Source organism: Euleptes europaea, chromosome 6 (genome assembly GCF_029931775.1).
Source record: "Euleptes europaea isolate rEulEur1 chromosome 6, rEulEur1.hap1, whole genome shotgun sequence".
In the NCBI taxonomy this organism is placed as follows: Eukaryota; Metazoa; Chordata; class Lepidosauria; order Squamata; family Sphaerodactylidae; genus Euleptes; species Euleptes europaea.
Genome location: NC_079317.1, coordinates 108,893,714 through 108,915,645, shown reverse-complemented (window position 1 = coordinate 108,915,645; position 21,932 = coordinate 108,893,714). Strand labels below are relative to the sequence as shown.

General features: G+C 48.3%; 2 protein-coding genes across 2 annotated transcripts in view; one reads left to right on the top strand and one right to left on the bottom strand.

The window, feature by feature from the left end:
• RETREG2 (reticulophagy regulator family member 2) overlaps window positions 1-2,866 on the bottom strand; it is a 41,543-nt gene extending 38,677 nt beyond the window's left edge. The window contains exon 1 of the mRNA XM_056852050.1: window positions 2,598-2,866. Coding sequence (XP_056708028.1) covers window positions 2,598-2,866 — 269 coding nt within the window. The remainder of the gene's footprint in view (window positions 1-2,597) is intronic.
• Window positions 2,867-9,199: 6,333 nt separating this feature from the next.
• Window positions 9,200-20,444, top strand: CNPPD1 (cyclin Pas1/PHO80 domain containing 1). The gene is made up of 8 exons (XM_056852049.1): window positions 9,200-9,268; window positions 9,869-9,971; window positions 11,000-11,081; window positions 11,735-11,855; window positions 12,697-12,825; window positions 14,652-14,713; window positions 15,326-15,443; window positions 19,851-20,444. Exons 1-8 carry the CDS (start codon window positions 9,200-9,202, stop codon window positions 20,442-20,444), a joined length of 1,278 nt encoding a protein of 425 aa, XP_056708027.1.
• Window positions 20,445-21,932: the final 1,488 nt, after the last annotated feature.

The window sequence follows — 21,932 nt, the reverse complement described above, 5'->3', positions numbered from 1 at the left end:
CAAGAACACAAAGCACAAATGACAAAAGCCCGTCAGTTATGTCTGCAGCAAGTCAACCATACAATCCTATTCATACTCTACTCTCTAGGTCCATAAAGTCTAACTACCGTATATCACGCTACAATTTGTTTCAGCATTTATAACCAATGGGTGAGCCATCCATCATGGTATTCATAGCTGCAAGAGAGCTACTTTTACCAGAGTAGGGCCCAAGTTGCAGTCAGGGTCATGTCTGATGATTATATACACCTGCTCAATATGTTCTGGGTAACCTTTCCTGTTCTGGGTGACCAATGAGAGGATGTCTCTGCACAAGGTAGGCTAACACAGTCCTTGACCATTAAGGGAAATTAAGCTAGTTTCATCATAATCAAGAAGTCTCATTATTGCTCTTTTCTATAAAGATTCTGGAATTGCTATGTGTACTCTACCCATGAAAAAGATCTCTCCCCATTCTCAAATGCTCATTCATGTGTAACGACTTTGTTTTACACACACTGCATGGTTTCACCTGCTGTAGTGCCTTACTTCCAGGGTCTTCCATCATTCCTCCATAAATTTATCTCACCTGCCAGTACTACTTTCAACTTCAAATGCCCCAGCATCACCAGATTAGAAATTCCACTCCCCCCCCCAAATAATGGAATTGATCCAACCATCTTTTCTGCTGCTGAAAAAGGGAAGGGGGGTCCTCTAGCTATTAAGAAAGACTGTGCTAGGGATCATGGGACCTGCATGGAAAAATGCTTTGTGGGATAGGGGGTGTAGTAAGGAGAATTGGGTGACACTGAACAAAAAAACCCTTGCTGGATCCAACCCCATAATTCCTCCACCTGCATAAGACATTACCCATTTTCTACAATACCTCAAAATTCAAGACATATTTCCAAACATCCCGGCATGATGCATTGTTCGAACCAACCCAAATATTTGCATAATGTGCCGCGGTGGTGCCTCCCGGCGGAGGACCCGTTGCCCCTGGCGGAGGACCCGTTGCCCCTGGGCAACGGGTAGTTGGCTTGACAGCAGTACATGCATCAAAAAAAAGTAGTGTGTCTAGATCAAGGGAAGTAATACTACCACTGTATTCTGCACTGGTCAGGCCTCACTTGGAATACTGTGTCCAGTTTTGGGCTCCACAATTTAAGAAGGATGTTGACAAGTTGGAGCGTGTCCAGAGGAGGGCGACCAGAATGGTCAGAGGTCTGGAATCCATGCCCTGTGAGGAGAGACTTAGGGAGTTGGGTTTGTTTAGTTTGGAGAAGAGAAGGTTGAGGGGAGACGTGATAGCCATGTTTAAATATCTGAAGGGATACCATGTTGATGAGGGAACTAGCTTGTTCCCTGTTGCTCCAGAGACTAGGACATGGGGTAATGGATTTAAACTAAAAGAAAAGCGATTCCACCTCAACATTAGGAAGAGCTTCCTGACGGTGAGGGCTGTTCGACGGTGGAATGCGCTGCCTCGGAGGGTGGCGGAGTCCTCGTCTTAGGAGGTCTTTAAGCAGAGGCTAGATGGCCATCTGTCGGGAGTGCTTTGATTGTGGGATCCTGCATGGTGGGGGGAGGGTTGGGGTCACTGGGGATGTGGGGGGAGGTGGTTGTGAATTTCCTGCATTGTGCAGGGGGTTGGACTAGATGACCCTGGTGGTCCCTTCCAACTCTACGATTCTATGATTTGATTTTTCCTACCTAAATGCAGAACTTTACATTTGTCTTTGTTGAAGTGCATTTTATTAGTTCTAGCCCAATTCTCCAGCCTGTCAAGATCCTCCTGTATCTTGGCTCTGTCTTCTACCATATTTGCTACCCCTCCCAATTTAGTATTATCTGCAAATTTAATAAGCATCCCCTCTATTCCTTCATCCAAATAATTTATAAATGATGGCTAGATGGCCATCTGTCGGGAGCGCTTTGATGGTGGGATCCTGCGGCATGGCGGCGGCGGGGGTGGTGGTTTGGAGTGGATGGCCCTTGTGGTCTCTTCCAACCTTGTGAGATTTTGGGGCCACCACTTGTTCCAAAACAAAGCCCGGTCAAGCAGGTACGCAGAACAGGTATTTCTTGTTCCAGACGTGGCTAAGTTAAGCTTTTGGCTCGGCAGCCGCAGCCTTGGTCCACCGCTCAGGAGCCCCCCAAAGCCCGCTAAGCCCAAGCCCCCACGGCACTTGCTGGCGACCCTCCATCTGGGGGCGGGGGGGGGGGAGAGAAGCACAACCCAGCCCTTGAGCGCGGACGTCGCTGCAGAAGGTCCTGGAACAGCCAATGGCTTTAGACCGGGGGGCGCGGGGGTGAAGGGGGGGGGAGAACAACAACAACGCAGGGGCGGCGGCGGCGGCGCAGGTCGGAGGTCCTTTTGCGGTCAGGCAAAAGTCCCATCCGTGAACGGAGAAGCAGGAGCCGGTGCGGAGGGCCGCAGGGGGCCTGTGTGGGTTAAGGGTCCCTCCGCCCCACCTCGCCCTCCTGTCCCCGCAGAGCCTGCTTGGCTAGCAGAGGCCGCCCCGGGGTGGGCGCCGCGGCCGGGGCTCCTCCGCCAGACCCGCGCCACCCCCTTCTTGCTTCCCTCCCTCCCTCCCTCCCTCGGGCAGCCCACTCACCACAGCGCGGCCCCGAGGGCGGCGGCGCCGGCCAGGCTCTGCGGCGGCCTCTCCCACACCAGCAGCCGCTGCACGGCGGCCAACGACGCCTCCCAGCCCCTCAGGCGCCGCCTCAGCCGGCCGGCCAGCGCCGCCACCGACGCCGCCGCCACCTCCGCCTCCGACGCCTCCGCCTCGCAGCCACCGGGCGGCGGCGTGGGCAGCGACGCCGCCTCCCCGCCCGCAGCCGCCGCCGCCGCCGGGACGCCCCAACCGCCGCCGCTCGCCATCGCCTCAGCAAGGGGTGGCCGGGAGGAGGAGGCGGCGGCGGCCTGACAGCCGGAACCGGAAGAAGCCGCGCAGCAGCCTGCGCTTCGAACCGGATCACGTGCATCGTCCCCTTCCCCCCCAGCACGTGAGAAATGACGTAGCCCCCCCCTCGCCAGTCGGTCGTCCGATGTCCGGAGTTGGGAGTGGGTTGTGTGTGTGTGTGTGTGTGGGGGGGGGGGGTTATTCAAAGCGCGTCCCGCTGCGTTCAGTGTTTGAAGTCCCCTCCCCAAGTGAGCCTGCTTGAGAGCGAAGCCCTAAAAGAACAACAACCCTGCAAGGACGTCGTGTTCGGATAGGACAGCCCGCCCACGCCTCTCCCTCCCCAGGCCCCGCCTCCAAATAGCCAAGGATTTCCTGAGCGGGAGCTTGGCAACCCTAAACCTTCTACGTAGGATCGCGTTGTTAGTGCAGCGGGATAGTGGTGGGAGGCGTGTGCCCGCCCCCACTTGGGAAATACCTGAAGATTTGGGGGTGGAGACTGGGGTGGACGGGGTTTGGAGAGGGTATAATGTCACAGTCTACCCTCCAAAACACCATTTTCTCCAGGGGAACTGCTTTTTGTCATCGGAAGGTTAGTTGTAATCCCAGGAGATCTTCAGCCCCCAACCTGGAGGTTGGCAACCCTAAAAAGGACTTTTTAAAAATTTAATGACTCAAAGATGCTTTTGTAATATGCTGCCTACAATTATTTTGTTATGCAGGCATAGCCTTATACACATGCACGTCTCCATGTGCATATTCGTGGCTCCAGTTATGCGTTTGCGACCTCAGAAGCCGAGTGTTTTAAAGTGCCATCCAAAGCAGAGTTACATCTTTCTAAGCTCAATGGGTTTACATGGCACACAATGTGGCATGAACTTCATGTGTAAGTTTAGTTCATCTGCACAAGACTATGTTTGCTATGTGGGATTTTCACAGTTTCAAATGGAGAGTCACCTGCACACATAGGAGGTCCTGGGGTAGATCCAATCATCCCTCAAGTAGCCTTCTTGCAGAAGGTCCTTGCTCAGATGAGCAAAATTGTCATGTTAGGGCAGGTGGAGAGTTAGACTTGCAGATATGAGTCCAAGGCCAGGGGCATAGACTTTCCAATTTCCCGAGGGGGGGCTGGGGCTGGGCAAGAGGCATTGCTATGACATCAGAGGGAGGAGCCAGTGACATCACAGGGAAGGGCATGGGGGATTTAGGGAGGCGTTCCTCAGAAATTTAGAGGGGCTTCCCAGAAATCTTGGGGGGGGGGAGGGTTCAACAAATGATCTTCAGATAGCTGAAATACAACTTTGACTTTTAATTAACAATACAAACTGTTCATTTACATTTTTAAAATTACCAGCATCCAAGTCCGTTTTGTAATTTCAATATTTCATCTGAAGAAAAGTGATTGCGTAAACTGCTGTTGATATTATCAATGACTTCATAAAAGATTTTCCTGTAGAAATCCTTAGGACAGGGGTGGGGAACCTTTTTTCTGCCAAGGGCCATTTGGATATTTATAACATCATTCACGGGCCATACAAAATTATCAACTTAAAAATTAGCCTGCTATATTCAGTCAAACATTTAGCCAAGAGGCACGACCGAAGACTGCTCCAAGTGTCTGCCATGTTTCTCCACGGCCCGGGTGAGAAAGGGTTAACACAGTTTCTTGGGTGGTCCTAGCAGCTCCATAGCTAATGACTCTTCTGCAAGGGGAAAAGAAGGTTCCTTTTCTCAGCAAAACAAACTCAAATCCGCCTTGAATAGAGGCTATTGCTGTCCGTGGGAGGGGGCGGATCACCAGTCTTAGATCCTTCTGAGCTAGAGATCTGCCAGGACCCATGAAGGGCCAGACCAAATGATTTCGTGGGCCTTATACGCCCCCGGGCCTGACGTTCCCCACCCCTGCCTTAGGAGATTGAAATTGGTGAGGATCACACCTGGTAAGGATCACACCTGGCATCAACACACCGTGCAGGCTTTCTGCACCTAGGAACAGTATTACTCTCTACATCTAAGGCCATTTTTGCATGGTCAATTTTGATGCTCAAAGCTTTTTAAAAATGTGACTTTAAAAATGCCTTTTCACAGTCCCAACACAAAAGTTCCCCTCCCCCCACTCGCCTGCTCTTTGTTCCTGTTTGCATATCCATTAACATATGCATAGCCATTCCATTTATTTACTAGCTCCTTTGACCAAAGGTCTTGAGCTTAACCATAACAATAATACATAATACAACAACACATAATCAATTTACAACACCCAACGTATACTTAAGGTTAAAACACAGTAGAAACAATTACTAAACATAGCATCACTAATACCATAACAATATATTCCCCCTGAACCAGTCTCATTGAAATCACAAAATCTGTTTCAACATTCAACTCGTAGTTTACGTGCTTGTTTTATTTTGACGTTTGAGCGACATCACCTCCGCCAAAAATCTTGCAACAGAACTAGTGATATCAGGATGAATATCTCCCATTATGTGGGATATCACCCAGGACTCCAAGGGAAGTTTGTATTTAGACAATATTGGGGTGATCCAACGCAACCGAGGAGCTGACCAGTGCTGACAAAACAATAAGAGATGGTGTAAAGTCCCAATATCTCCAGATTTACATTCACAAACTCGATCTGAGTATGGAGTTTTCGCAAAACGACCTGACATCTCTGCAGTTGGGTAAGCATTTAATCTGGCAAGCATAAAGGCACGTCTATGGCTTGGGATTGTCAGCAAGCTCACATAAGAGGGCACGAACTCAGGAGGGGGAATCCCCAGTGCAAGGGTAGAACATACGCGCCTAGCGCGGAATGTAGTGCTAACACACTCAAGATTTCTCACCCTTGACCTTACTAATTTAAGTGCTTCAGAAAAGTTTAAGTTGTTAAGAACTAATGGTGGAAGGTCAAGCAGTACCAGTTTACTATCTATATGTCTTCCCCACGTCCCTCTGTAGTTATCTTCCTTTAATCTATGTAACAGGCCCCCTTGGATGTTAGGAACATATGCATAGCTAACACGCCTCTGTTGTTTTGCATTGAGGGGGATTCTTCACGGCAAACACCAAAGGTCACGTTAAGTGGCCTCTTTAGTAATGCAGTCACTTCGCAGTCACTTCCGGAATGATGGTTCAGTGTGCAAAATTCAAAAACATATGCAGGGCAATTAAGCCTGGAATGCGCTGCTAATTACCATGCAAAAATGGCCTAAGTCTTTTGCTGTCATGACTGTCTGTGACCAGAACTGCAAAGTTGTTCTGCAGTTGCTTTGTAATCACCTTTGCAGAAGCAAAAAGAAGCTCTGCTTGACGGAACTGTAGATGAAGAGCTGTGTTTAATGTGTCCAAATGATCAAACATAAGCAGCAGTAATTGTAGTATGAAGTAAGTAGCAAACCTTAACAAGCTTTGTGCATATGCATCTGCTTTTGCCCTCTCTCCTTACAAGATTCCATTCTGGCCACAAGGAATAGAGAATAAAACTGCTGCTATCATACTGTCCTTGTACAATTCTGTGGTGAGACCACACTTGGAATACTGTGTACAGTTCTGGTCACCACACCTGAAAAAGGATATTGCAGAGCTTGCGAAGGTGCAGAAAAAAGCAACCGAAATGATCAGGGGACTAGAGCAACTGCCATATGAGGAGCGGTTAAAGCGCTTAGGGCTGTTTAGCTTGGAAAGAAGACTTTTCTCCCTCTCTCATAATACTCGAACACAGGGTCATCTGCTGAAGCTGGAGGGTGAGAGATTCCAAACAGTTAAAAGGAAGTATTTCTTTACTCAACGCATAGTTAATTGTGAAACTCCCTGCCCCAGGATGTGATGATGGTTGCCAACTTGGAAGGCTTAAGAGGGGAATGGACATGTTCATGGGGAGAGGGGTATTCATGTCCACTAGTATAAATGGATACTAGTCATATAAACAAATAACTTTCTCATAGCATTACTAAGTTTCACACCCATTGTCTGCTCAATGTCTAGCCATTAAGTCCAAGTCTTCTCTTAAAGATATATATATATTAGATATTTATTCGCTTTTAAGTTAATCAAAATGCTACACACACACACATATATATGTGTATATATATATAACTTAAAAGCGAAGAAATATCTGAAAAATTCATCTAGCCAGATATACAAACAGACAAGCTGAACTCAAAAGGCGTCTAGTCGTTTTTGCTACTGTTCTCTGCTATCTCTTGGCTCCTGTCCTAGGAAGCCAGCTGTTCATTGAGCTAACTTCTCACAGACAGTTACATATCTACATAGCCTAAACACAGGCGAGCATAAGAATTAAATGCATTTAAAGCTGCAATACATCAATACCTATCATCAATATATTGAAAACCATAACAATATGTTTGCCAATCTGATGGTTTCCAGTATAATGTGGTGCTTGTGAGTCCCTGGTATATCCATACACTGGTGCCCAGGAAGCTTATTTCTTGTTCAGAGAAATTCATAGTTGGATTGATGGTGGGGTGGAAGTCGTTGAAAGCCTGGTGAACTCTTTTGAGGGCTTCTTTGCCATGAGTCCAGACAAAGAAAATGTCATCAGTGAATCTTAAGTAAAGGCGCGGTGCCAATGGGTAGGAGTTCAGAAAACGCTGTTCTAGATCCACCATGAAAATATTGGCATACTGTGGAGCCATGTGGGTGCCCAGGGCTGTGCCACTGATTTGAAGGTATAACTCCTCACCAAACCTCAACTAGTTGTGGGTGAGAACAAACCTGCAGAGTTCAGCGACAAGATCCTCTGTTTGGGCCGTAGGAACAGGTCTTTTAAGGCAGTGTATAAATTAATAAACACACAGATACATGCTAGCAAACAGGAACAAAGCCCCAAAGAATCATGGCAATTGTAAAATGATACAACAGGAAGGTAAGACAGGACTGTGCTTCAGCTGTTGTTGTAATTGAGCCCCTCATGTGGGCACTGGTTGCCGGGGGGGGGGGCTCAGCCCCCACTGGCCAAGTCCAGGGGGGCTCGAGCCCCTCAGTTTCCCCCCCCCATAGTTTATGCCTATGTCCAAAGCCATGAAAGGCTTTGTATGCATTGGCCAATACCTTAAACTGAGCTTGGGAACGAATGGGCAGCCAATGGAGTGACTGCAGAATTTATATAATATGCCAGGTCTGCCTAGCTTCTGATAGCTTCCCCCAAGCCTCATTTGTAGAAGAAATGTCCAACTCTATGATTCTATGATCGTAGAGGAGTCTTCCTTGCCCTTAGCCAGCCCAGCTTTAAGCCTATTTATGCAAATTCCCCAAGAAGGGAATATCAATCAGAATATGTGAATGTATGAGTGGTTTTTTTCTAAACGAAAACCTCAGTATTCAGGTTAAATTGCCGTATTGGCGATAAATAAGTAAGAGGGTTTTGGGTTGCAGCTTGGGCACTCGGTCTCTAAAAGGTTCGCCATCCCCGCCCTAGATGCTACCTGTTCTACCTGCCCACAGTCTTCTGATATGGGAGTTGTTGTTGTTGTTGTTGTTGTTGTGAATGGCTGAGGCGCAGGTCTCTCTTGCGGAAAAGGGCCTGGTTTTTATCCTTCCCCAAGAACCCGCGGGTCCGTTTTCTGACCGCCCCCCTCCCCCTCCCCCTCCCCCTCCCCCTCCCCCCCCTCGGTGTGTGTAACAGCTGATTCTGTTGACAGGGGGCAACGCCGGGCCCCTCCCCCCCCTTCCACTGAGGCTGACATCAGGAGGACGCGGGCTCGCCCCGCCCCGCCCCCCGGGGTTTCCCAGCACGGGCTTCCCTTCACACATCTGACTCACTAAAAAGCTCCAGTTGAAATAAAGTGTTATTAGCGGTGCTGCCAACTCCAGTCCGGGAGACTCCGGGCGATTGGGGGGGTGAGTGGGCGGCAGGCCCCCCTCCCAGCCACCTCCGCGGTGTGGAGGGTCGGGGGGGGGGGGCGACGGGCCCGGAAGGCTCCGCGGGGCTTGGGCCGGCCGCTGCCGCCCGTCAGCCGCGGGGCTCCTCCCCCCCACTGCGCATGCGTGCGCTGAACGGGATGAGGCGCCGCGAGAGGCTCCTCCGAGGACGCCGCGCCCGCTCATCCGGGTCCTGCGAGCGGGAAAGGGGGCGGGCGCGCAGGAGGCCCCGCCCCCCGGCTAGGCCCAGTGGGAGTGGGAGTGGGAGTGGGGGAGGGGAGCCGCTTCCTTGGGCGGCGCGGTCGGGAGGGGCCCTTCTCGGTTTCTGGGCAGCCGGAGCCGGCCGAGGCGCGCGGTGAGGGGGGAGGACGGGGGGGGGGCGAGCGGCGGCGGCAGTTGGGGGTGGTGGGGGCGGGGCCGCGGCGCGGGAGATGGCGCTGGACGGGCTTGTGGTGGACGAGGAGGCGGCCTTCGCCCTGGGCGGGTTCCAGGAGTTCACGGTGAGCCCAGCCGGTGCGCGCCCCCTCCCCCCCTCCCTCCCTGCTCCCCCTCCTGTCTCCCGTGGGCCCAGGCGCCCCACCCCCACCCCCCCGGGGCGCCATGACACGGAGCGGGGGAGTGGGCCGCGGGCGCCCAGTCGCCTCTTCTGCTCTCGCGTGGGACGCCGCAAGCCGAGGGGGGGCCCGAGGGGGGTCCCCCCTCCCTGGGGCGCGGCGTGTGTGTGTGTGTCTGGGGGAGGGGGGGTCGAGCGCGTCGTGGGGCCCCAGGGCCTGACGGCGGTTCCGTGGGGGGGGCGGGGGCCCTGGGGCGCCCCTAAGGTGCCGGGCTCGCTGCTGCTCCTCCAGCCCCCCCCCGGGGTGGGGGGGCGTCCGGCCCTTCTTCCCCCCCCCCGAGGGGTGTCAGTGCCTGAGTGTGGGAAGCCTGACCCGTCCTGCCGGAAGGGGGGCCTCGCGCGTGGCTGTTTGGCAGTTCAACCCTGGCGAGGCGCTGCATTGCAGAGCTGCCGGTTCCAGCTGCCTGTGGGTCTTGGGGGGGGGGGCGGGGAGGCCTCAGCCCGCCCCACTCTCACCCTCCCCCCCCCGCCTCCCCCCCCCCGCCAGTTTCTCCCCAGGCACCAGCAGCTGAGCGAGCGGGTGCGCCGGCGGCTCTACTACGGCTGGGACCAGGAGAGCGCCCTGGACCACCTCTCCAGCCCGGTGGCAGGTGAGCCTGGCCCGGCAGGGACGAGGGCCACGTCTGCGCGGAGACAGACCGCCCCGAAACGCTGTACTTTTTAATGGGAGACGCACTGGGCAAAATCCTTACGAACCGTGTTTCTGATGCTGGTCTAGTTTGATCAATGTTGAGATTTCTTTCTTGCCTCAGCCCCACTTTCTCTTTTTCTTTGTTTAATGTAGCCCTGATGTGGCCTTTTTTTCTTTCTTTTTTTAACCCTGTGCTGTGTTTCTGCTTGATTCAAAGAGGTTTAGCATTCACTTCCTGCTTTGCTCATTGGTCAGCATAGTTGATTGTTGAAGTGCATCAGATCACTGGAAGGAAAAGACGAGAGAAAACGGGGGGGGGAGAGAGAAGGGAAGTGGGCTTCCAAAGAGGATCTTAGTGAATAGGTGGCTCGTATGGGAGCGGGTGGTCCTTCATATACTGAACGCATGCACTGTTTAAAGCTGAACGCATATGCTGAACGCATATACTGAACGCATGCACTGTTTAAAGCTTTATGGGTCTAAGTCCACAGTCTTTATGGGTCTAAGTCCACAGTTTAAATTGTGTGCAGAAACACAATGCAAGACAAGGGGCAATACGTTCACTTAGAGCTTGTCTAGCTGCAGGATTTTGGTCAAACTGGATCTTCAGAGTCAGCCCCATTTAGGATGTACTGTTGAAATCTATTTCAGTGTAGGAGTGAAGTACCAAGTGGGTGGGGCCAGGTAGGACTTTTGCCCAGCAAGGCTTCTGATTGACTATTGGAGATTTGATTGGCTGTGCAGATTTTTTAAAGCATTGTTTTTGCAGCAGCCGCCACCACAGCACAAGGATCTACACTGTGTTACTGAAGTTAAGCTGTGGCAATCGTTTTGTGGCTGCCTCTTGTGGCATCCATTTTGTTGCTGTGCCCTGTATGCCGTGTCAGAATTCCAAATGTGCCCACAGGCCCCCCCCTGTGCTTACAACATAATCATGACTTAGGGACAAGGGGATCTATGCATAATTTTGAACTTTGTACTTTCTAGATATTGCTGTTGAATTGCTCCAGAAAGCTGCTCCCAGTCCCATTCGCAGACTCCAGAAAAAATATGTGTATCATGTCTCCCGGTATGGATTGGAATCCTTTTTCCTTCTCCTGTTGCTCTTCTTCCTTCTAGCCCTAATCTTTGCATATCTCCTGTACATATGGCCTTCCTTCTCTGAGGATTGTGGACTTGTTTTAAAACAAATTATTGAATGTATGCAGATACATCCATGCCAACTTCAGGACTATTGGAGGAGGGCTAAGGGGGCCCTTATAAAGGAAGAGGGGTGGGATCCTGTGGGGGAAGAGGGGATACTGCAAGCAAGTTGCCTACACTAATTGTGAATGAGTTTGATGTTCTAATTTTTAGGTGAAAGAAACTGAATGCTAATTAAGGGCCGTGATTGACAAATCAGAAAGTGAAGTGTGGACTACACTGGCTTCCATTAGTGATCATGATGTGGATACAGGTTGAAGGGAGCTTGATTGTGGATTAAGTTTAGAGCCTGCACAATTGTCAAATTACAGTATAATAAGTATCTGACAGTCTAAAGATGGCTGATCTGATACAACCAGAATAGTCGCAAGGAAGGGCTTGAGCCTTGAGTCAGTCCTGCAGAATGAATTCTTTTTTCCAAGTCCTAGAATATTTCTGCAGTGGGCCCTGGTTTAAATCATCCGCCTTATGGAGGTACAAATGAGCTTTGAGTTGGTGTCCTTCAATTCTTTGTTCCAGGGAGGCTTGCATCTCTCCCTGCTCCATGATGTTGGCCCTGGTTTATATTGAAAGGCTTCGGCACCGTAATCCTGAATACCTACAGCAGATCTCATCTTCTGACCTCTTCTTGATCTCCATGGTGAGTAACTAGATTGGGATGGGGCAGGCAAGTGGCTAAGACTATTTGCCAAATATTTTATGTTTATACAGTGCTGTCGATGGCATGTCACAGCTTTGTGGACAGAAAGGGCACAGATTCCTTATAATTTCTTAGATCTTTCACTGACCTTATGTGGCCTCTTCTTGGCAAAATGACTTTCTCAGACACTCAAAGCACCCTTCTCTGTCATTTGAGGCACCATTATGCAACCATGTGCTTAATGGAGATTTTGGAAGAAAGGATAATCTTTCTCTTCCTGCCCTCAATCTCCCAGGTAAAATCTAAGCCTCTGGCTTGGCTCCTGTCCAGACCAGCTGATCCGGTGCGTCCAGGTTCATGTAGAGGGGCAGGGCCTTTGGGAGAATCTGTAAATCTCTCCTTCCAGGAATTTCCCTGGAATAGCTGTGACTGGTGGGATATTTGCCTCATGCTAGGGAAACATCAACCATGCCAGCCTGTTTTTTCTCTTTTGATTGTGTCCCTGGATTTCCTGCCTTGAGTGCATTGAAGTCACCGCCTTCATCTTTAACTTCAGTTCTGCCACTTGATTTCTTTAATAATTTTGCGATGGGGTGTCCTTTGTCTAATCTGTTAATATGAAGGTATAAAGTTCACACTGGCTATTCAGACATTATTATATATCTTCTTTATGGGTCTGATACACAGGGAGTGTTGACAATGAGCATGGGGTTTTTCCTCCAGCCTCACATGTCGGGTGGGCATTATTTTCATCCATATTCTTATTTTTTTTTTTAAAATGGGTATCTAGCTGTAAACCCAGCCCGTGACACTTAAACCGATCCTCTTCTGTTGCTTTCAGATGGTTGCCAGCAAGTACCTGTATGACGAAGGGGAAGAGGAAGAGGTCTTCAATGATGAGTGGAGTGCTGCGGGCAAGGTGGAAGTACGGACTATGAACACACTGGAGATGAATTTCCTTCGTGCCATTGTGAGCCTCCTACATAAGTGCCATATGATGGGAACTGTGTGTGTTAAGTGCCGTCAATTCGCTTCCGACTCATGGCGACCCTATGAATGAAAGTCCTCCAAAATGTCCTATCTTTGACAGCCTTGCTCAGATCTTGCAAATTGAAGGCTGTGGCTTCCTTTATTGAGTCCATCCATCTCTTGTTGGGTCTTCCTCTTTTCCTGCTGCCCTCAACTTTTCCTAGCATGACTGTCTTTTCCAGTGACTCTTGTCCAGTGACTCTTGTCATCTCATGACGTGACCAAAATACGATAGCCTCAGTTTAGTCATTTTAGCTTCTAGGGTCAGTTCAGGCTTGATTTGATCTATAACCCACTGATTTGTTTTTTTGGTAGTCCACAGAATCCGTAACACTCTCCTCCAACACCACATTTCAAAGGAATCTATTTTCTTCCTATCAGCTTTCTTCACTGTCCAGCTTTCACACCCATACAAAGTAATAGGGAATACGATGGCATGAATTAATCTAGTCTTGGTGGCCAGTGACACATCCTTTCCCAGTCTCAATCTCCTTCTAATTTCTTGGCTGCAGTCTCCCTTTTGGTTGATGGTGGAGTCAAGGAATAGAAAGTCTTCAACAATTTCAATTTCCTCATTGTCAACCTTAAAGTTGTGTAATTCTCCTGTAGTCATTACTTTTGTCTTCTTGATGTTCAGCTGTAGTCCTGCTTTGGCACTTTCTCTTTTAACTTTCAGCAGTAGTCGTTTCAAATCTTCACTATTTTTTGCCAATAATGTAGTGACATCAGCATATCTCAAATTATTAATGTTCCTCCCTCCAATTTTCACTCCACCTTCATCTAAATCTAATCCAGCTTTCCTAATTATATGTTCTGCATACAGATTGAAGAGATAGGGAGATAAAATACATCCTTGTCTGACACCTTTGCCAGTTGGAAACCATTCCGTTTCTCCATATTCTGTTCTAACTGTGGCCTCTTGTCCAGAGTACAGGTTGCGCATCAAAACGATCAGATGTAGTGGCACACCCATTTGCTTTAAAACCAGCCATAGCTTTTCATGATCCACACAGTCAAAAGCTTTGCTGTAATCTATGAAACACAAGCTGATTTTCTTCTGAAATTCTCTCGTATGCTCCAGTAACCAGCGTATATTTGCAATATGATCTCTAGTGCCTGTTCCTTTTCTGAAACCAGCTTGAACATCAGGCATTTCTCGTTCCATATATGGTAACGGCCATTGCTGTAAGATTTTGAGCATCACTTTACTTGCATGAGACATTAATGCGATGGTTCGATAGTTGCTGCAATCTTTGATGTCTCCTTTCTTGGGAATTGGAATGTAAATGGATCGTTTCCAGTCTGTGGGCCATTGTTTTGTTTTCCATATGGGAACTGGGTAGTGGTTATAGTCTTAAATTCAGATGAGCCCAGGGGGATTGCTGTATTTAGAGGGCCTTTGTTAAGAGTGTAGAAAGTTGCATACTGTATATATGGTAAAGTTTGCAAGGATCAAAGCTGTTATGTTAAGAGGCGTTGGTTGTTATTATGCCAAATTGGGAGGGGGGTGGAAATCTGGAAGAGAAAGCTTGCTAGTTAGGGGGAGTCTGCTTGCCCCAGTGAATTCTTTTGAAAGTCGAGGAGACTTCTTTTTGTGATATGAGCAGTATGGAGATATTTTATCCTGCCTTCCCCAGTTTTCCAGTAGAGAATATCTTGCAGTGCATGTGCCATTCAAGTAAGATTTATTTGAGCCCTGCCTTGAGTGAAGGGATAAGAAGACAATTCTGGCCCACTGGCTTAATCATTCCTTTCTCTTTTCTACAGGACTGGAGCCTTTATACTGATCCTAAGGAACTTCTTGAAGTGCTCAGCTGGCTGGAGGGATGGTAGGGGGCTTTGCTGTTTTGTGTGTGTGTGGGGGGGTCTTACGACGTCATTCTGCAGCCTGACACATGAGGAATCTTCACCTCCTGATTCTGTGGGGCAACCCCTCTCCATTTTAGAGTAGGTTGGCCAGAGGTTCCTATGCAGGGGCATATGGATGGACAGACTTGCTAGATCCTCAACTGGACTGCGCAGTAGATGTGGCTTCATAGCATCGGAGAAAGCAGTATTCAATCCTTGTGCTTAGTTCTTAAAAAAACAGGATAATTTTTCAAGATCCAGAAGCAGCAGGCACATGGTTTGGATGGTTGGGGGGAAAAGCCAGTTGTTGTTTTTTTAACCCATCCAGATAATCTAACTGCTGGGTTTTGTGCCTAACTGTGCAGATAAATAAATCTCAAGGGCTGGCACTCTGAATTAATTATTATTCTAATAGGGTGTCTCTAGAACCATATGTCAGGTTCCTGGGACAAAGGAATTGGATCCAAGGTGGATATTTCTGTCCTGTGGAATTAAATCCTGCTCGTGGTTGCAGTTGCTGCTGGGATATGTAGACTGTGGTGGGATGCTCTTGGGACATCTGGGCTTTAATTCCACTTTATTCCATCCTGTAGTGTGGCTGAAAAGCAGGGCGTCCAGCGTGGATGGTTCACCTACACCGACCTGTGTGTCTTGATGGAGCAAACACTGTGGCAGCAGGCGTTGGGTCAGTTGTACCAGCACATAGCCAAGGTGAGATTAGGCAGGCTCTCCTGTGCATGAAGAAAGAGGAGCAGCTATCTGGGGGTGGGGGAGCAAATAGTAAGCAAATGGGCACACAGCAATGTGATCAGTCATATTTTTATGCAGGGGGAGGGTATTGTATGTAGGCTGATTCCTATTAGATCTGATATGCATCTGAGAGTTTGTGGGTGCATTGTTGTCTTATTAAAGGTCAGTCTATTTATTCATTTATTTCATTTTTAGATTGCTTTTCACAAGGCCCCCAAAGCAGAATATAATAATGAAACAACAATGAAAACAAGTGACAATACATAAACTTTTAAAAAATCTATTTGTCGCATTTTTGTACATGGTTCTTCCCATTCTCCAAAGCCACCCATAACATGGTGAAAAAAGCACCTACAGTAACACACAAGCCAACAAACAACTGGCTGCATTTATTCATCTAGCTGCAAACAAAATTTTAACTGGCTTCCTGAAAGTAAAAAGGCAAAGTAGGCCTGACAGACTTCTCTTGCAAGGCAATTCCATATCTGCAGTTGCCACTCTTAAGAAAGGCCCTTTTTCCTACTTCCAGCCAGTCATCTGTAAAGTCCGAGTATTTTTGAATTGAATTTTATTTGCGGTCAAAGACCAGTAAACACACACTATATGTAACAATCTTAGGTAAAGGTAGTCCCCTGTGCATTCCTGACCCATGGGATGACGTCACATCCCGACCTTTACTAGGCAGACTATGTTTATGGGGTGGTTTGCCATTGCCTTCCCCAGTCATCTACACTTTACCCCGAGTGAGCTGGATACTCATTTTACCAACCTCGGAAGGATGGAACCTTGAGTCAACCTTGAGCCAGCTACCTGAAACCGACTCCCGTTGGGATCGAACTCAGGTCGTGAGCAGAGCTTTTGACTGCAGTACTGCAGCTTACCACTCTGCTCCACGAGGCTCTTGTAAGAATTTTACAGCATTGCAAATCAAATAGGATATAAAAACGTATCAGAATTAAAATCATATTACCACATAGTAATTTGACAATTATATCTTTCCTATAAACAAAACAGCCATCAGGTTTTTCCACTTTTGAAATCCAGTAGTTTAAGCTCAACTTCATCTGTATCTTTGCTTTTTAATTTACTACATACTTTAATCTCCGCAACACAAAATTTGGCAACCTGTTTTGTGGTTTTGTTTGCCAGTAGTTTTCCAAGTTTATATTTGTTAGAATAAGCAGATTTTCCAATAGTGGGGTTAATATGGTGAGTCAAAGCTGATTATAAATAGGGCATTTAAAGAAAATATGCTCCCTAGTCTCAACTTCTCCAAGTTCGCATGGACAGATCCTCCTTGCAAGCGGAATCTTATATCTACCATTACAGCAGATGGCAGTACATCGCATCTAGCTAGTGTAAAAATTCTATGTAGTTTGATTACACTTAGCTCCGTAAGATATGAGAGCGGCGCTAGTATGTATCTGTTTTTTGTAGATGATAAGAAGCCGGGTGCCCTTGCTATGTTCGATGTCCTCTACCCTTTGTTTTACTATTTGTTGAACGTGGTTTTTATCCAATTTCAATAGATCCTGTGGGGATAGGTCCAATCTCTCTAGATCAGGGGTGGGGAACCTCCAGCCCACGACATCATTGGCGGCGGCCTGCGGAAGCTGAAGCTGCCGCTGGAGCATGTGTGGCTGGCCGGGCGAGTGGGGGACAGAAGCCAAGCGCCCGCACTCGGCATGGCCGGCTGCTTCTCTGGCGCCCTCTGGGCCTGTGCGAGTGGAGGGGCGTGGTTGGTGGGTGGGCGCGAAGGAGGCTCTGCCCCACCCCGCTCGTCTCTCACAAGCCTGAAGCTGTGCCCCACCGCCACATCCCCCCTTGCAAGTAGGTAGGAAGGAGCCCCCCCTCAGGTCTGGCCGGCAGGTGGGAGATCCCCCCCCAGGCCTCCTCTGAAAGGGGTGGGTGAAGGAGGTGGCGGCAAGGCCCAGCCGGGCGGGGGATCCTTCTGCTGCTTGCTCCAGGCACGTGGGAGGCGGCAGGGCCCAGCCTGGCCCACAGGCGAAGGGCGCGGCGGTCGGGCTTGTAGGCTGGCAAACCGCTGGGCAGGAAGTTGGGCGGGCGGAGGCTCTGGGGCACCTCCCTCCCTCGCTGGCGGCGGGCCCGGCTGGGAGGGGGCAGCTGTCAGCGGGGCAGGACGCCGAGCCTCCGCAGGAAGGGAAGGGTCTCCCGGCGCCCCGTGCGCTGCGGGCTGTTCTGCTTGCACGCCCCCCCCCCCACTTGTCTGCTGAGAGAGGAAGAGGTGGGGAGCCGTGTGTGTGTGTGTTTGGAAAAAGCGGGAAGGCTTTTCTGTCTCTGGCCATTCATGCACGGGAGGTTTTGCCTTGCATTTGCAGCTCTTTAGATGCACATTTTCCCCATCCAAATTCTCAAAACTCATCAATACATCCCCATGCAGAGTTTTGAGAATCCGGATGGGGAAAATGTGCATCTGGAGAACGGCAAATCCACGGGGAGATCTGTGCCCAGTATGGCTCCCGAATGATGTTATAAATATGCAAATGGCCCTTGGCAGGAAAAAGGTTCCCCACCCCTGCTCTAGGTCATATCGGACCGCTGTTTCCCATTTAGATTTATATTGGTCTTGTTCAAGCAGCGATAGAAGCTGGGATTGTTTTACTTCTAACAGGACATCAGCCAAATCCTTGCCCTCACGCTAATCATGCCCATTTCAAGGCGAGCCATAGAGTTAGAGACACAGGAAGGAACCTGTAAGATGGCATGCAAAAACGTAAGACTGTACTTTCTCTAGCCGCTCTATCCCTGTAGCTGATGACCCCTATATAGGACCCCATATTCCATCAGAGACGGTGTTTTTGCCTGGAATAGCTTTAAAGCAGCTGGAATATAGAAACCTCCCCTTGAATAGAAGAATTTAATTATAGCATGAGCAGCACTCTCCGCACCTTCTGCCACATAGTTACAGTGGGCGAGATTTGACCCCGATGCCTTTAAGACAACCCCCAAATATTTGAAGCTCTTTACTTGTTCGATACTATTGCCATTCATTTTCGAAGTTTGAATTTTTGGACGTTTCCCAAAGGCCATTATTTTAGTCTTACTATAGTTAATCTGTAAGTGTTGATTATCACAGTATTCTGCAAATCTATGTAGTGCTAGTTTCAGTCCCACAGGCGTTCTAGAAATCACAACCGCATCATCGGCATAAAGCAATATGGGTATATGTTGATGTGCAGTTTTTGGTGGGTGAACATTTGTCACACTCATATATTTAACCATGTCGTTAATATAGTATATGAACAGCAGTGGTGCTAGAAGGCATCCCTGTCTGACTCCTTTTAAAACTTTAATTGGATCGGTGAAATGTCCTCTAGGGCTGTTTTTAACTCTCAAAGAAGTACATTTATACATGGCACGTATAAGGTAAAGTAGTCTTTTATCCATATTTGAAGCTTCTAATTTTTGCCATAATTTAGGTCTTGAAATTGAGTCAAATGCTGCCTTCAAATCAATAAAGGCAACAAATAATGAATTTGGGCCCTTTGTGGTGTATTTCCCAATTACATGCTGTAATATCAAACAGTGTTCCGATGTTGATCTGCCTTCTCTGAAGCCAGCCTGTTCCGGTGCTATTTGCTCTTCTTGAATTAGCCAGAGTTGGAATTTATCTAATAAATTTCTAGTGTAGAATTTGCTGATGATGTTCAATAGGGTAGTAGGCCTGTAATTTGATTGCTCGTTTTTTTAACCTTTTTAAAAGATAGGGACTACAATGGCCGTACCCCGCCCCTTAGGTATATGACCTGTCTTATCAATATGTGTAAACAGAGTTGCTGAGAATGGCGCCCACCAACCTGTGTTTTCTTTCAGTGCCTCAGGTGGAATACCATCAATCCAATGGGGCTTTACCATTTTTAGCTGACTAATGTGAGATTTTAGCTCATTCACACTAACTCGAGGCCCATGCTGTACATTTCTTATCTCTGCTGCCACAAATTGGATCAGGTTTTCACAACAGGAGGGCTCCTTTGGGGGAAGCTGCCACTTTTGCTGCAGTCCTGATCCAAATCAGACTGTGGTATGCTTTGCAATTTAGTTTCCAGCAGCTGCCTTTGTGTGAGGAACAGAGTGAGGTCAGTGAAACCGCAGACCAGCTCATCACAAACATTGTCCAGTTTAGACCTAAGTGATGGGATTTGGGTGGAAATCACTTCGTTTGTTGGCTTCTATCCATATGAACCAAGTAAACAGCATGCCTGTGCTTGTAAAGGGAGAGAAGTGTTTGAGTGGTTTTTTTTTAGCATTGTGGGCACCTGCCTGATTTTAGCCTGATCTCTCTGGATGAGGGAAGTTTTTGCAGCAGAAAGCACAGTGTGTTATTACATGCCTCTTCTCTTCCCACAGCTGGCTTGCATTCTTGGCATGGTGTATCTGACAGGCATAGCAGCTGTCCTTGCCTCTGCTGTTGTGGTGCACCACACTGTACATGCGAAGAGGGCTGACCCTTGTGAACTGGCAAGCAGCAGACCTGCCCTGGCACCTTACCTGCCTCTCTTGTCTTCAGTTCAGCATCTGGATAGCAACTTGACACGACCTAACTGCTCTCCATACCCAGGAACAGAGAATGTGACTTTGCATGGTGAACAGCAGCATGAAGGGACCAATGGCGTCATGGCTACAGCACTTTACATGTGGGGCAGTGTCCTCACTGCCCTGTCTTCTGCACCATCGGCTTCCATCCGTCACTCGTTTTGTCCGCACTGCAGTCAGGCCGGCCTCACTTGTGGGGCAGCCAATCACACAGCACCTAAAGACCCTTCTACCCAACCAGCTCCTTCTGGACTTGCTGCCCACTGCACCAGTTGCATGGGCTGGGGCTGGCACCTTCCTGTGTCCCACGGTTGCAGAGACTGGCCTGAACCGCTGGCACTGCAGCAGTGCCCTTCACAGGCTGCCTTGGAGCTTGGAAGGATCAGGGCCTTCATGTTCCCTAGTTAGGGTTGAGACAATAGGTAGAGTTTAGATTTGGGTGGTGGGATCTGGGTCATCTTGATAAGGAATGCTGTGAGTGTTTGAAGGATATAAAATGGCAGGGGCCTGTCAGTCCGTCTCCTATCAGTTTGATACCAGCTCTTGTTTTTAGGCCATAATCATTTTTGCATCCACTCCTCTCCAACAATTTAGTAGCTATACTCAAGAGCCATCATGAAAGGATGCCTCCCATCTTGGCTGCCTACAGTAAGGGTAGGATGAAGACTGAAGCAGTGAGGCCTGGGTCAGTCATAATCCTACTTCACTTGAGCCAATAAATTGCCTTGGCAAACCTGACTTCCCTCAGTATGTAAAATATAGGGTGGGTTGGCACATTTGAGATTGCTAAAATCAAGCCTCCTAGTTTGTGTGGTAATTTGTAGGAAGAAGTGATCTATAATGACAAATGCCAGCAATTCTACACCTGTAGGCTATCAAGCAATAGCTGTATGTACAGCATAATTAACAGCATTGGGCATCATGCATTGCCTCCTAGCTTGTGTGATAATGTTCTTAAGGCACTAGGCAGAAATGATCTGTGGTGACTCCCACAGTGACAAATGCCAGCAATTCTACATCTTCAAGCGATAGCTGTATTTATACCAAACAATTAGCATAATGTGAAAACTCACTGTTACTGTCCTAACACTAATCTAGTGCTTCCTACTTGGCAGCCATTCCTAAGAGCCATGCCAGACTAGGTTGTGATTTTCTTCAACCACAGCACTGGGAAGGAAAGAGGAAGACCTAGTTGCATAAGGTTAATTTTGGTGCTTTGGTGTCCCTGCCTGATGTGTTGTGAGTGCTTGACTGCCCAGTGTAATTCTTTGAGGGAAAGGGGATGGAGGTGTGGCAGACATTTTCTACCCCATAATCTTGCCAGCACTTTTTTGCTGTAGTTTTTTCTGCTTATTTCTTGTGGATGGGATCTCTTCTAATAAAAAATAGTTCCTGATGATGTGTTCCTGTCTAGGCTTTAAAAAAAAATCATTATTACACTAAGCCCAGGTACCAAAGAGTCCTCCTTGGCTTCATGCTCTGTACTTGGTGGTGGTGGTGAGATCTGCAGTATCACACACACTGATTCAACTTCTAATGTTCACAAAACGTGCCTTTTTTACAGAAATGGAATCCTTGGACAAGGAGTGACGTGGTTGTGTGGCGTGAAAACTACAGGATTCTAGTAGTGGTGTGGGAAAGTTCCCTGTGGGAAAGGGTTACATCAGTCCTGCCTTGCATACACTGTAACCTTAGGCCAGGGCAATTTTGACCTCTGGCACTATGTATTTATTTGAAAGTTGTGCAGGTCTCCTTCAATTATTTTTAAGTGAACTGACATTGTCAAGGAACTGAATTCTGTTCTGCTTTCATACAGTGTATGCAGCAGTTGTAACTTAATAACCCACCTCTGCAGAATCAAAAGTGAGTAATCATTGCTTCTTGCTACAATGCATT

Coding starts and splice junctions, on each gene's coding strand:
- CNPPD1 (XM_056852049.1), top strand. CDS start 9,200: ATGGCGCTGGACGGGCTTGTGGTGGACGAGGAGGCGGCCTTCGCCCTG. Junction 9,972..10,999: donor CCTCTCCAGCCCGGTGGCAG/GTGAGCCTGGCC, acceptor TGTACTTTCTAG/ATATTGCTGTTGAATTGCTC. Junction 15,444..19,850: donor TGTACCAGCACATAGCCAAG/GTGAGATTAGGC, acceptor CTCTTCCCACAG/CTGGCTTGCATTCTTGGCAT.